The sequence below is a fragment of the Parasteatoda tepidariorum genome, chromosome 4 (assembly GCF_982258835.1).
Source record: "Parasteatoda tepidariorum strain Cologne lab strain chromosome 4, Ptep-v5.0, whole genome shotgun sequence".
NCBI classification, from domain to species: Eukaryota; Metazoa; Arthropoda; class Arachnida; order Araneae; family Theridiidae; genus Parasteatoda; species Parasteatoda tepidariorum.
In genome coordinates this window covers 99,118,873-99,134,770 of record NC_141758.1, presented here as the reverse complement: position 1 = coordinate 99,134,770, position 15,898 = coordinate 99,118,873, and the positions used below count along the sequence as shown (strand labels likewise).

General features: G+C 30.6%; 1 protein-coding gene across 4 annotated transcripts in view; it reads right to left on the bottom strand.

Annotated features, from left to right (window-relative positions):
• Positions 1-6,744: 6,744 nt before the first annotated feature.
• The window catches only part of LOC107450009 (activating signal cointegrator 1 complex subunit 2), a 33,756-nt gene continuing 24,602 nt past the window's right edge, over positions 6,745-15,898 (bottom strand). For all 4 annotated transcript variants that reach the window (XM_087161797.1, XM_016065711.5, XM_043043556.3 and 1 more), the window contains exons 15-18: positions 14,315-14,446; positions 13,319-13,529; positions 9,573-9,675; positions 6,745-6,983 (exon numbers count right to left, since the gene is read on the bottom strand). In XM_087161797.1, coding sequence (XP_087017923.1) covers positions 6,856-6,983; positions 9,573-9,675; positions 13,319-13,529; positions 14,315-14,446 — 574 coding nt within the window. In that variant the 3' untranslated portion in view covers positions 6,745-6,855. The remainder of the gene's footprint in view (positions 6,984-9,572; positions 9,676-13,318; positions 13,530-14,314; positions 14,447-15,898) is intronic.

Sequence of the window (15,898 nt, the reverse complement as noted above, 5' to 3'; positions counted from 1 at the left end):
AAAATTTTTTTTTTATAAAAACAACAACAAAAACTTTTACCAAACTGTAAAATTATGCTCTTTCAATTAAAATGCTATTCATCTTAGTTTCTTGTTCTTAGTTGGGCCCATATTCAAGAGGTAGTGAGTTCGATCCCCGCCAAACGAAGACTCCTTGTTTTCAAAATAATGACTGATGCATGCTAAATCTGTCGGGGTCACTAAGTCTTTTAAGTTCCCCACAACAAATCAATACCTCTGCGGGTACTGGATCGGTGATTAATCGTGCTCTAGTTCAAATAGCGATAGGTGGATGGATGGTGTGAATGTGCCCTCCCCGCAAAACGGGATGTGACGTATGTATGTTGTCTTCGGATCATTCTAAGGAACGTAGCTTAGACCGTCAGCAATAGCCCATAGTGCTGCTCTAGGGCGACGTAATGAACCGCACCGTACTAACATAAAAAAATATAACTAAATATAAGCAAAACTACTATTTAAAAAAAAATTGTAATTGCCAAAAGACGATCACAGGTTACCCGTTGACAAAATAGTTGTCTAATTTTTTACCCTCTTGATTTGTGATATTCACCTGAATTAGTATTCAAAACGATCCAGTCTGAACTGTAGGTTAGTTTAATGCATAATAAAATTAAAAGTGAAAAAAAGAATTGTAAAAAAATTATCAAATAGCAGCGGTCGCCATAGCAACGACGCATGCGCACTGATTACTATTACTCCTGAACACAGTTGAAAAGTGTGATGACATCCAAATAAGGTGCGCACGCCATCAAACCCAAAACAACACCCATTTTGCCAATGGGTAAAAATTAAAATATACCATTAAAAATCACTGCGTAAGATAGAATATCTCAATGCAGAAGAAGAATGTGAAATAGGAGAAAAGTGTGATAATCATTCCACAATCTTTCTCTTTTGCAACCCCACTGCTTAGGACAAGTCTTAAACCAAAAGATAAATATCAGAAAATCTAGGCGTTACCAATGTATTGGACATTGCAGTGACACAGGGCCGGATTTAAGCTTGGCGGGGCCCTAAGCTACTGAAAATGATGGGGCCCTTTTAAGTTCAATTCTATTTCTATACACCTAAAGTAAACTGTCGTATTTTTTATTACTGAATATTAACATTATATTATTAAAAATTTGATAATATTGCTTGATTGTTAAATATATTGATTGTGATGGGACTATAATGTAGAGCCTTTCTATTATTACACATATTTTTTGAACGAGGAAAAAAACTGAAACTCATAAGCACAGAGTAAAGATTTGGCATGTTAGAAGAACCATTATATGTTTAACAGAGTTTTTTTTTCTGGAAATTCTGAATCTATGTTATTTGGAATTTTAAATGATTTTTTTTTATTTATTTATTTTTTTTTTTGCGAATTTTTTTCCTTCTAAATTGTTTCTTTTTTAAACGTTACATTTCGCTTTGTTGCTCTATGACTTAGAAACATGAAATATGAAGGTGTGTCAAAAATAAGCAAGGAGTTAGAAAGAACATAGGAAAATACAATTTGATTATTAGTTTTATTTTTTTTTTACAACCGCCGTTAAACAACCGACTTAATTTGAGTTTACGACTACAAATGCTTAACTCCGTATAATATTGAATAATCACCTTATAATTTTGAACTCAATCCAGAAGACAAGAGAATTGGATCAGTCCCCAGAGGTATTGATTTGTTGTGAGAACTTAGAGGACTTTGTGACCACGGCAGATTTAACATGCACCAGTCACCATTTTATACATGGGTATTCTTCGCCGGCTGGATTCGAAATCCCATTCTCACAAACACGAGTTCAATTCCCTGCCAACCAGGCTATCCCGGCCAAATTATTAGTTTATTTTATAATAGTCATTGAACAGCCAACCCAATTTCGAGTTTACGACTACTAATGTTCAACTTATTAGACTTCTAATTTTAAACTCAATTCAGAACACAAGGGAACTCCAGGATCAAGTATTGGAAGAAATTTTTGTCTTGGAGGGGGACGTTTTGATGGAACTGACCAGCATTTAAGTTACATGATGATGAAAACCACAAAAGCTTTCCACTGTCAGTCTGACAACAAGGGGACCTATGATCCGTCTACCACTGAGGATATTTTACTTCGGCACAGTGGCTGGTGTAAGCGGGGTGTAGAATTCGTATCGACCAGTCAACACTGGGATTCGAACTCAGTGCCCTTGAGTCCATCTTCACTGGGTAATAACTCTGCAGGAGGTACCAATTTTATTGATTTGCCAAATTTTAGTCATTTTCAAAATGTAAATAGAAATTCAATCGTAATTTTTGTAGAATAAAAAGATGGAAATAAACCGTTTTTCCTCTTAATCTGCAATGATTAATCAGAAGCAACCATGAGGGTTAGTGTGCAAAATGAACAGGGGGTGTAACTTTCTAGTTTTTTAAATACTTGTTAAATTATTAGTTTTTAACATGCATACTTTAAAAAAATAAGAAATACATTTTTCAGTATTAAGAAATAATAATTAAAAACGGTCATCAGCTGGAATAGAACCTGCGATCTCACAGTTTTGTGTTAGATTTCATAATCATCAGCCCAAAATATACACACCTGCTTTGCGGATATTTAATTATTATTATATTATTATTTTTTTTAAATTTAATAAACGAAGTTATTTGGATACTTGACATTCTTGAACTGGATACTTTAAATGCTTGACATTCGTTATTACAGAATGAAAAGCTTGGAAAGACAAATATTAGTTAATATTTAATTAAAGAAAAACCCGTATTGAAATCTAACGAATTGTCCCTGATAAATTTTGTGGCAGTAAGAAGAATATTGAAGCCTGATACATGTCCGGATTTTTGAAACACTTTCTAGTTTTACTATTTAATCAAATTGGTTTCGATGTTTTTCATCCCGCCTGTCTCATTAGTGATTCAGCATATTTCGATATCATTTTTGATTCGTTCTTACTTAATGTTAATTTGTTTGCGACAATTAATTTGTATAACTTTTTTGGTACATTTTTGCGATGAGTTTAAAAATATAATATCGAGGGCATTAACTGAAGTTAAATTGGCTTTTTTTGTATGCCTCTTTTACTTACATCATCCACGCACCCACACGCGACCGACTGCTTCTTAGAAACAGATATTAAATAGTCTCTTGATCAAATGATGGGACAAAATTTGCCTTTTAAACAAATCAAAAAACTTTTCTACTTTCTAAAATTGTTTATTTTTAAATAATTTATTAATACTCAAATTGTTTAAAAGATATGTTCCTTTTCATTGACAACGCAGTTTTATATTTAATCTAGCCATTTATTTATATTTTTTAAACTTATTTTTTATTTGTTTTTATTTTATTAAATTAAATGCACAGATTTAAAATAAAAACAAATCTGCCAAAATTTTATAAATAGTTTCAATTTGCAATTTTAAGAAGTTATTTCAACTTTGCTTTAAAAATTTGAAATCCTTATAAATTAAAAAATTTAGATGCCTTATTAACTGTAAACACATAATAACAACAAAAATCAGGGAGTTAAAAATAGAAACAAGTATGATCAATAAACAATAAAAGCATAAGCTAACTAAATAAATGAATTTTGTGTACGAAATATCATATTTTACAAATTAAACATAATTCATATTTCGGGGATACATGGAAAATTTGGTCAGACAGGAGGTTTGAACAATATTTTTTACATATATATTAAAACATTTGTTTAGCTGATGATCACTTGATTTCAATTTTCTCTCAAGCAATATCACATGTTGCTTCTGTCTATTAGCAGTAAGTAAAATTAAAGTAAAATCACATCTGTTATCTCAATTTCATCCAAAATAAACCAAATCAAGAATTTTGGCAGATGGGCCTGTCAAAGAGGGAATTGAATGGTGGCCCACCATTTAAATAAATAAAGAAAGGAGTTCACGGATTCATGTACGATTAATTTGGAAAATAACAAATTAAAATCAATTACAATAATTAAGTAAATTAAACAATTAAGCTAGTTAAAACATTTAGGATAATTAAAAGGAAAAAAAGCTTTTGTAATAAATTGGAAAACATATATTTTGCAAAAAAGAAAAGTTAAAATTAAACGAGAAGGTCTTTAACGACAATGAGACACAACGAAAATTTCGAAACAGAGTGACCCTAAACAAGATTCTCCCACAGCCCTAGAAATTTTTTGCCCAGAAATCAGACAAAATGGTGTTTCTGTGGACAAAAGAGCCCACAGCAATTTAAAGAAGCTGAAAACATTTCCCACAGTGTAAATTGAGGCGGCTATTTGACTACTCCATGGAGTACCGCTTTTTAGAATCCATGGACTGCTCCCATCACTGGTAGCTACGAAAGCTACAAGATATTTTCATCAGTCATAAGGCCTTTTTATTGCTCTTTTGGTTAAAAAAGTGAAGAGTAACAATTATTTTATGCTTGTAAGCACTTCTATTAGATTTTGAAAAGCGTTCGCCAATGCAAAAAAGAAAAAAAAAATGTATTTTAGGCATCAGAGGGCTCCAGCTCCGAATAAAACTTTAAAAAAAGAAGGAAAAAGTTGGATCTGGGGGCCCTTGCCATGTCGGGGCCCCAAGCTACAGCTTATTTAGCTTATACGTAAATCCGGCCCTGCAGTGACAGGTTGACATTAATGTTGTAAGTGAAACTAGCTAATTGTTAATGTTATAAAATATATCTTTAGAACTCTCGCTTATATGATTTAACATCTAATGTGTCTTTAAATGTATGTCAGTCCTTTTACAGGGTTCCCATGGTCTGGAAAATCTTTTTTAAAGTGCTAGCAGAAGTGAGATAGATCTGTTGTTGCTTATCCTTTTCTGGCCTGACGAAGTCAGACCAGATCTATGAACCCCTTGACCTGAATGAAATCGAAGACCAAAAGAGGAGTAGAGTAGATGTCTTTCCAGAGAAGACCAAGACAGCGCAGGATATGATCGGCGGAAGCCTGGTGTAGATATCATTTAGGGCAGAGGGTTTAGGTTTCAGTTCCCTCGGAAAATAGTAAACCTTTTAGATGGCCGATAGCTAAGCGGGAGAGGGTGGTGCAGACTCTCCTTTCAAAGGGAAGAGTCAAAGAAACTCCAGGCTTATTTCCCTTGTACCAATGGTGGGTGGGGGGAATCAGCCAGTCCCTGAGAAGCTATAGATATAGATGCTTTAAGCTACCAATACATTTTTTTTATTTCAAACTAAATATATATGGGACCAAAACAATATCTTGAGAATAGTTCCGTAATTCTCAAAAAAAAAGTTTAATTTAAGCATTTTCCCATAGTCTTGAAAATTCTTAGTTACCACTTATTTTTTCCAGGTAGCGGGTACCCTGTTTTAGTGAAAATAAAGTATTCTATGTCTGTCCGGTAATAATGCTTTGTTACACTTGCTAGAGTATGGTGTGAAAATTGTAAATTGCGTTTACAGTAGAGTCCCAATTATCTGAGCTCCGATAATCCAAGTTTATATATCAAATATTTCAAACAAGGATTTTATTTTTGCTCTGGTTCATTTTTTATTTTAAAAACTATGGCTGAAAAAAAGTTCGAATTTTATCTTCCAAACACTCAGGAAAACAAGCTGATGGACAACACGAGATTACCAATGAAACTATTGTAAATATCGTCAATAATGAAAATGAATCTATTGAAGATGATGAAGACAATGATGATGAAAATCAACTTATAAAACAACTTTCATACAGATGGACTAAAAGCTATTGAATATATCGAACAAGAATATGAGACATCAGCCTTCCTGTTATCCCTAAAAAAAAAAGGCGAAACATTGCTGCAGAAAAGCGTCAAAGTAATGTAAAACAAAAAACGATTTAGGACTTTAAGTAAAAACTCTTAATTCTCGTGAAGTATGTTCTTTAAGTGTTTTTAAGTAAGTTTTTTTAATTGTATGTGGAGTACTCTTATAAGTTTTGTATTTGTTAAATATATTACATTTATGCCTACACTTCTTCCCCTTTTTTTATATTCTTCGTTTTATCGGTTGTCCGAGTTAGTCATGGTCTACATTAACTCGGATAATCGGGACTCTGCTGTGTTTCAATTCAAAAAAAAATTATACAATGACTGTTAGTCCTATGCTCATCAAAGTAAAGCAACCAGTTCAAATTCTACTCAATGGGAATAATGGATACCGGGCTTTGAAAGATATCCTTTATTTAACGAACTTATAGAAAAAGAAGTAATACAACTAGCTTCTTTAATGTAGGAAATAAAAGATATTTTTCTGTCCTCATCTCAAAGAAGAAACTATGCTGTGGTGAAAGCAAAGTTTGGTAACTATTTTAATCCCCTCAGCTAAATCTGATATTTGAATAGGCAAAATTAAACAGGATGGCAAGACAGACTGTGGAAGAACATGCATCGAATTGAGAAAACAATATTCGGAATGAAAAAACAAATGGATACACAGGCATGGTGTCCCCTGATGAAGTGCTGTTCTGCAAACACACATATCTTAAAATATTCTTTGTTTTCTGCTAGAATTGTGTTTCTGACTTTCTAAACTAAATTATAAGGAGTCTCTTTTCTTTTCTTTTTTTTTTTTAATTCTTAAAATTTTATCTAAATCTTATAATTTTGCTATCAAATCAACTTATTCAGACTTGAAAAATGAGAATCAAATTTCATGAACTTTAATGTGTACTAATTTGCTCAATTTATAAAAAAAAAACACGTTTCACAGATCCAGTAATAGAACAACAACAAACAGAAAAAAAAATCTAAAAAATATTTTATTTATTAATAAATTCTGAACCTTACCAAATTATACAACAGTATGACAATATTGTAGAAATTTTTTTTACAAAACACAATTGCTGTATATGTCACCTAGGGGGAAAAGCTCCCATGCCATGCGACCTTTTAAAATCAGACTGTTTCCGTCTGTTATGATTTCCTACTTTAGCTTTGGATCGATCTTTTTGCTGCCTATCATTTCCTGTCGGTCGAGAGCCTAAGAGGAAAAAAAAATATTATGTGCAGCTGCAATAATAATTTAAGTCAAAATATAACATAAGCTAATAATTTACTAGCTTCAGACAAGAATGATGTCATAATCATAAATGCTGGGCACACACAATAAACATTAAAATCAGGGTGCGTAGAAAACAAGCACCCTTTAAGTACTTTTTAAGCACTCAAAAAATATTTTTAAGATCTATATACATTAACAAAATGCAAAACAATTTTCAAAGACTTCACATAATCATGATAAAATAACTAGTTTCTGACAAAGAAAACTTTTCTTGATTGTATTAGTCAACATAAAATGACAGAGAGATTTTCCGGTTCGATTTCAGAGGGTGGAAAATGAAGCCTGGAATTGAGAATATCTTGCAAAATGCGGCAAAGTCGCACACGAGAGTGCTAGAATCTCACTGAACCCAGCTCAGTAGACGCACATGCGGAATCCCAACTATTTATTTCATCAAACATGTAAAATGATTGGCGCTTTCGTATGCTATGGATGGATACGGGATGCTGAAATGGATTGTGTTTGAATGAATTGGGAAAACGTTAGAACAATTTGAAAAGCAGGCTTTTGTATAACACGTGGAGAAAATCGACATGGTAAAGAAAAAAAAATCTCATTTTCGTAAAGAGAAAATTAAACACTTTTTAAAAACTCCCAATGAAAAAAGCACCTTTAAGGGCTTTTAAAAAGGGAAATTGAAAATAAGCACCTTTAGGCACTTTTTAAAAAAGGCTACGCACCTTGAAAGTTTGCTTGAAAGTGCCTATTAAGCCTGCATTTTATGCTTACATCAGACAATTTTTTTTTATTTTTATGAATTCTTCGTCTTTTCTTGTAAAGCTTGATTCATTTTGAAATCTTTTTTCCTATGAAATGAACTTTTTATTTTTTGAAAACTCAAAGAACTCTTTTACCCCAAGTTGAAAATATGTTACCTTTCTGAGGAGAATAAGTCAAACAGAAATAAAAGTCGAAATTTCCATTTTTTAATTTAAGCCATACTTTAACCGCTTCCCTGATCATCTCGAGTTAACTCGGTTATGTACAGATTGCAAATACTTATTATCCCGAGAAAACTCGGGCGTAGCAGAATTTTTCAGTTTGTTTAGTTTTATCACATTTTTACTCGGCTAGAAGCAAACAAAAACATAGTCTGCAGAGCTTGGAAATTTGCCAAATTTTGTTTGGGAGTTTTGCCTTTGGATTGTGAGACTGTACACTTTGGGTGATTGCATATACGATGGTTACTGAATTTACATAGAAAGAAAATAATAAAAAAAAAGGAGTATCACTTCATTAGTGTTTGGAAATTATCACTTTGCGTAGTTCCTTGTTTTAAAAACTATCTTACAGACTAACATTTAACTTTTTTCATTTGTCTGAGATAACTCTGGATAGTAAACTGCTAGTAAATTTTACACACACAAAAAATTTAAAAATTCAACTTAAAACTTGTGTATTATGTTTTGCTTTAGTTCCTTGTATTTATTAATAAAATAAGAAAATATGCTAATTTTTTGCACTTTTTTTTCCAAAAAAATTGGTAAGGAAAGAAGTTAATAATAATAAAACAGTAATAAAAAATTAAACTGTAACTTTGCTTTTTTTCTACATCTTAAATTATTTTAATATCTGCAGAGCAGAAAATTCCACCAATGCTCTAAATGAAGTACAAAAAAACAGTAAGAATACGAAAATTTTTTTTAAAATTTATGATTTCTTTATTTAAGGGGTTTACAGTACCCAAAAAATGACCAAAATATCGATATTTTTTTAAAAAAATTGCTTATAATAAAACTTCAAACTATTTCAAATGCACTGAAAATCATCTCTCTATCTACATTTTTAAAAAAGTTCTGAATGATTTAAGATTGCCCTAAAACAGAAACTTGATCAGAAGACATACTTTAAAGTTCTTTTTCTGATAATTTTGTGTTTTAATCTTAATTAAATCCCTAAGAAATTTTTTCTATTTAAGATAAAGCTTTGAAGTAAACTTTTTTTTATATCTTAAGTATAATACACTTATTTAAACTGTGCATGGAATAAGTATTTTATGAGGTATTAAAATTTTTACAGCATGTTATATATACCTAACAGGAATTTTTAACCTTTTTTCTACTTTTTTACAAAATAATCCATGAAAAATGTTCAAATTGTTTTATCAACAAATAAATGTATGAAATTATTAAGATGAATATTGTAAGCACTAAGAAATATATTTTTTTAAATGTGTTAAAATAAAAAGGCCTTAAGAATTTAAAAATTTTGAAATTTTTGTAAAATTTTAAAAAAATTAAACAGTTTAACGATTTTTTGAAGATAAATTATTGATTATAAGTTGAAGGAGAATGTAAAGCATTCACAAAATGAATGATTATAGCTTTAATGAAAAAAAATGTTGCAAGGGTACTGTGACTCCTTAAATTTTGTCTTTTTTCTTCAACAATTTAGTCGTCAAGTTCTAATGAAATTGATATTTAATGTATGCACTGGTGGTTGGTTAAATATGGAAAGCCTGGCCAAAAGTACACATTTTTCAAAATGAAAAAAAAAGACTATATATACCTCCTGGTCTGACGTCTTGTCTGAATTTATTTCTCCGTTCTCTCAGGATCTCCGGATTAATGCAGAAATCTTGAGGTTTGTCTCTCAAGTCATCGCCCCTTTTCTAAATTAAAGCAGAAAGCACGGTCAGGCATATTTATACTAATCAAATCGCATTTCAATAGAAAGAATGATAAAACTAATGGGGAAACTTTTAGTAAGGATAATAATATAAATGAGGCTCTTTCATAAAGACTTCATTTTGAAGCCTTACGTCAGACATAATTAAACAATGTAGCAACGAAGGGTAACTCAGAAGCATAGCTATAATGTTCTGCAACAAGACTTTTAATAATTATACATTTTTCTGAAGTTATTCATCAAAACTAACAATAAAAAACTCTAAGTATATTATTACCATTTTACAAAGAACAAAATTACTTGGTTAAATACCAGATGACTTAGTAGTTAAATACTTAATATTTATGTATCACTAAACTGTAATGCTAAGTGGTGTTGTAAGAGAGAGAGAGGGTAATCAATGGTGGGGTCAGGTTTTCCTTACTTATGTAACATGGCCAGAATGAATGAAAATCTCTCAAATTGTTGCCTACATATTTAATCTATTTAATTGGAACTAAGTCTAAGAATCCTTTGGCACTAGTTAACCCAATAGCGAAAACCAAACGTCTTCATTTCCCCCTCAGAAGCAAACAGTGATTTTTAATCTAACTCGATAGTGGTGCCATGGCTACAAAAGAAAGCTGTTTCCCTACTTTGATGTGGAAGCTGATGGTCTGGCAACCAATCAGCAGAGACTGATGACAACTCCTTACAGCATTAAAAATAAACTTCGTCCTCCTCCGAAAGTTAGCTTCTACAGGGTATACAGTTAGCTTTTCCAAACTATTCAACAAAAAATAAGCACTTTTCAAGCTCCAATATTTCGTGAAATATTTCCAATACTTTTAAGCACTTTAAAAAAATATCATAGATAGGCAGGGTTGGAAAGTTTTTGACAATTAACGGTTTTATCTTGTTTTATCCATCTTGTCAAAAAAAAAATTTTTTTTTTTTTGGCATTGTTTACGACAATTGTCAAAAATCATGAAATTTTGAATCATGTAAAACAAATGTTGTTTTTATGCGCTACGGACTGACAATACGCCGAAATAGATTGGGGTTCAATTAATTGTGAAAACGTTGACTAGAACAATGTGAACTTTGTCTTTTTGCATAACTCGAAGCGAAAATCAACATAGTAAAGGAAAACTCTCATTTTGAAGAAGGGAAAAATTAAGCAATTTTTTAAAAACATCCAATGAAAAAAGCACCTTTAAGGTCTTTTAAAAAACGAAAATAAGCACTTTTTAAAAACGCTACGCACCTTGTTCTACCTGAACCCGTTTTGAATGATGAAGATCTGAGGGAAGGTATTTGAAAAGTGGCCGCTAGCTTACGATCATGGCAACATCAATAATTTAATTTTGTTTATTTAAAATTCCTTTACTTCAGTTAGATTTTTCCTAAGTTAATTTCTCTAATTTTAAGTAAAGTGTCAACTATTCCATTGCAATTTAAATGTTTAAGAAGTTATAAACTTGTATCCTCCATCCAACTATGTGTAAAACTAATAACTCGAAAGAATAACTTTAATCTAGATTATTTAAATTAATAAATGCTTAGGTCAACCCCCCAAAGTATTATGTCTTTATTATGACCAATTAGTTTTCCTTTAAGATTAAGCTAGTTGTTCTAGATAGTTGTGTCTCTAGCTTGAGCAAAACTCTATAAAATGCAATCTTAATTAATTATACTAGTTATAAGTTTTACAGAAGGTTTAACCTTGACAAAAATAGATACAACATTGGATAAACACTGAAGAGAGCAGGTGCATAAAACTTGTAGATCATTCTGATACATTGACAGTGGCTTAAAGCAGTTGGTAAAGTCATAAGAAATTTAACTCCAAAGAAACCCCGATTGTCTGGCTAGAGTTAATTCAGCTTTGTGATTTAGTAGATTCAGTAACAAAAAAAGTTTCTAAAATTTATAAATACAAATAATAATTAACATTAAAATGTCTTCATTTTTACAATATTCATTTGTTTTTCTCAGACCCCCGCAAATCAAATGCCTTCTCAAAATTGTATAGAACCAGGAGGAAATGCGAAGGGTATCAGTTTCCATTCAACTGTTCTACTGTAAATTGTTTGACTTTGAGTCACCAAAATGAAATCTTTCAGTGTTTTTATTAATCTTTTAGGAACACATGGTCTAAATTTGAGACTTATCTTACACCAAACAGGCTATTTAGAATGACAGTCAATTTAAGCTAATTTCTCCAATAATTACAAAATATGAAAAATGAAACTTTTTTTCTCTTTCGTTTATTGAAACACATGGTTAAAATTTGAGACTTCTATGTTGGTGGCAAACTTTTAGCTACAAAACTTTCTAATTAGGGTAATTATACCATTAATTACAAAATATTGGAATACAACTATTAAGTTTTTCTATTTATCAAATTTGTTATTCTATTTTGGTAAAATTATTTTATTAAGCATTACTCGGGGATGAGTTTTGTAAAAAACCAAAAAAGCTGAAAATAGAAACATGAAATGTTATGTGGAAAGCATGTTTAGGAAAAATTGTAAATATACCCGAAATTTGTGGAAGAAAAAAGTGTACGTAGAAAGACTATTATCAATGTTTTAATAAAATATATCGACCGGCGATTTTTTATTTATATAGTGAGAATATAAATTTCCGTGTGTGATTTTTAAATTGGGTTAATATGAATCCCGATGTGAGTTTTTTAAAGGGCATGAATATGAATGGTCAATGCCTAATTTTGAATATCATGAGAACAGAACACGATGCATAATCTTTAAACTGTGTGAATAAGTATTGTGATGTGTACTTTTAATAAGCGTAAATTCAAATCGAAAAATGTAAACGATGTGCAATTTTTATTTTTTTAAAAATTGCGTTAAAACAAACCATGATGTAAATTTTTTTAAATGTATCGCAATGAGTAATTTTAAATCTAGTGAATATGAATCGCGATGTGTACTTTGAAATCGTGTGAATAACTTTAAATCACGTTTACATAGAAGAAAAAGGAGTCTTTTTTTTGGGGGGGGAAAGGGGATAAAACTCGAAAAAGCAGACATTTTTTTGAAAAAGTCAAAATTTTCTTTATTAAATTGAAAAAAAAAAGTGAAATTCAAAAATTAAAAGGTTTTCTGAATAAATATTAAATGAATCTGATCCTTTTGCTTAAGTTCTTGTCTTGTCCAATCCTTGTGTTAGCTAATATTGCACACATTTAAGACCTAACTACAGAAATAGTGGTTAAAATTTCTTTAAAAACAAGAAAAGTTGTTATTAGGGAAGTTTTATTTCAAGAAAAACAACATTTTTTAACTTTATAATACCCATCTTTTATATACTTCTTTACATCTGCACAATTTTAACCTCTGAAATGTACTCATTATCAAGAGCTTTCTTCAGTCCCTTTTTCATTAGACTAACATTACTGAATGTAGCAAATTGATAAAGAAATTTTGACAATTAGGCAGATAATAAACATCTAAATAAAATCATGTATGCAAATGAAGAAAGGGTCACTGTAAAATGTATATTAATTATTGAATAGTTAATTATATAAAATTCATGCTACTATTCCAGTTTTAGCTTGAACAAGTAAGAAGGGATGGACTTAAGATTGCAAAAAGAACTACATATAGAATTATAAATATTACCGGTGGTTCTTTTTCTTCTACATCATCATCAGGATCAATTTCAGGTTCTTTTAGACCAATCATTACAGAATCATACGTATCATCATATTCGTCCTCATATAGGTTGACTCTAGAATCATCTTCCTCATATTCATAGTTTAAAGTTAACTCCTTCAAAAACTCTGAATCTTTATCCTTTTGCAAACTTTGATACGATTCGGAAGTTTTATTCCTGAATTAAACAGAAATTATATGTTACATCGATATAACAAATTACAAGGTGTAAAACAGACTAGATTATTTCAATATAAAAGTGTAACAGAGTAGAAATCAGCTGAAATTCCACGACTTGATACTTTTATGACAAACGATATCTTTTGTAAAAGAATTTTTTTTGTTGATAGTATTCAATGATGTCAACCACTGATGTAGCATAAAACCATATATATATATATATACTAGGATAACGATGCTAGTTTTAGTTGCTGGAAAATCCTAAAGAAATAAGGAACATAAAAGAAATAATGCTATAATAAATTAAATAATTTAATATAGCGGAACTATCATTTTTATATATCACATAGATTATGCTTTGAGATGTCTTCATTTTGTTAAAGACAAAAATTCCCTGTTTTTTCCCAGTTAGTAAGGAAAAGTACTTAGCACCATTTCTTTTAACTTACAGAGAGACACATAGCACAGAAATTGAATTGAATTTGAGCCAGAAGCTTTATAGTAAACAATCTTACCCTAATACTACAAAAGTAAACCAATAAATGAACATCGAAATAAAATAAAAAAACATAAATTGTAAACATTGTAATAAAAATAAGAATATTGTGTCACATAATAATAAAAATATGTTACATGACAAACGTAAAGGAAAACTATGTTACATAATAAACCTAATAAATATTATGCTACACAATAATCGTAATAAAAATATTATGTTATATAATAAAGAATATTAGACTACAAAAATGTAATCAAGAATATTATATTAAGACAAGTACTTACTTTTTCCCTTTATGAATATTTTCCATGTTCACATTATTTCTAGAAAAAATGTCAAATTCATCATTATCAAAAACATTTTTTCTTTCAGATAAAACAGTATAGATTTCTTTATTTGTGGAATTCCAGTCCATCCTAAAAAATAAAAACATATGACAATTTCAATATTAACAACAAAACAAAGATTTTAAAACTATTTGCCGACACTTAATAATTAATTGTTATTCTTATACTTGCAAATTTTTTATTATTACAACAAATAAGTGCAAAAAATATAAAATTTGCCCTTTTCTTGCAAAAACTGTTTAACAGACTTATTTTATCGATAATGCAGAAATCAAACAATAAAGAAACCTATCAAAATTAAGGACCAGTACTTTCATTTTCAAAAGTTTTCTCACGCATAACATTCTTTATTATAAATCATGACATGTGTCATTATAAATCATGACATGACTGAAATAACATTCTTTATTATTGTTCAAGAGCAAACAGTGTGCACATGCATATGTTGCTATGGCAACCACTGCTGTTCAATAATTTGAAAACAATAGTTTTTTAGAACTCTTATTTTTCATTATCTTCATTACATATAGATATTTCGGTGAGTTTACTTTTGAATTATGAGCGATTTGTGAGATCCTATCAAATACTACTAAAGTTGTCGATAAAGACAATTTCATCCCCTGAACGATGTTTTCATTTGCCTTGTTAATTTAAGAATCAGAAATTTATCTACAGTTCAAATGGTCCATTGAGCTTAGAGTGTGTATTAAGTTCAAGGTGAGGTCTCATTCACTACTGAGTTCTCTTTTACTAGTGTTTCAATTTTATTTTATATTATGGATAAGTTGACAACTCAAGAGACAGTTTAAAAATCTTTGCTAACTAAGCATATAGATAAAGTAGTCACTTCAATGGGATACCCGCAGTCTGGGTACATCAATCCTGATTGGTTGTTGAAATGAGGCATTTCTTCACGTTTGCAACTGTTCCTTCCATTCTATTCCAAGTAAGAAAAGCCTGTCAGGAATCAATGCTCTAAATTGACAAATTTTAAATTTTGTTACAACCGGGTTCCCCTGCTTTGGTAACCCGGCAGCCATAACACAAAATGGAGCACTTCATGCTAGAATAGATTAACGAGGACAGATACCGTGCACCCTCTGTCCCTACACAGGCTGATCAAAGAGGTCACCCACTCACTTACTGAGCGCAGCCAGTGATGCTTGACTTCTGAGTTCTACAGGTAACTGTGCCTTTACGATTAGCCCATGGCAGGATTGAAAGAATTGAGGAAAAAACTTTTGTCACTGAAACGAAATAGTGGCACCCCAGCCTCATGGTACACAATGCTGGGCTTCTTAAACAACTTCAATAATCACTGATCATTTTGGGTACAAAATAGCAGTCAGTTTATAATATACAATACAATAAATAAACTTCAATATTTTCTAGAACAGGAGCCACAATATAATAACATACAGTATTTAACTTTTATATCAGTCATATTTTAGAATTCAACTAGTGCATAGTTAGATTTTTTTTATTTGGAAAAAAAAAGTTTTAATGTGAAAGAGAGGTTAT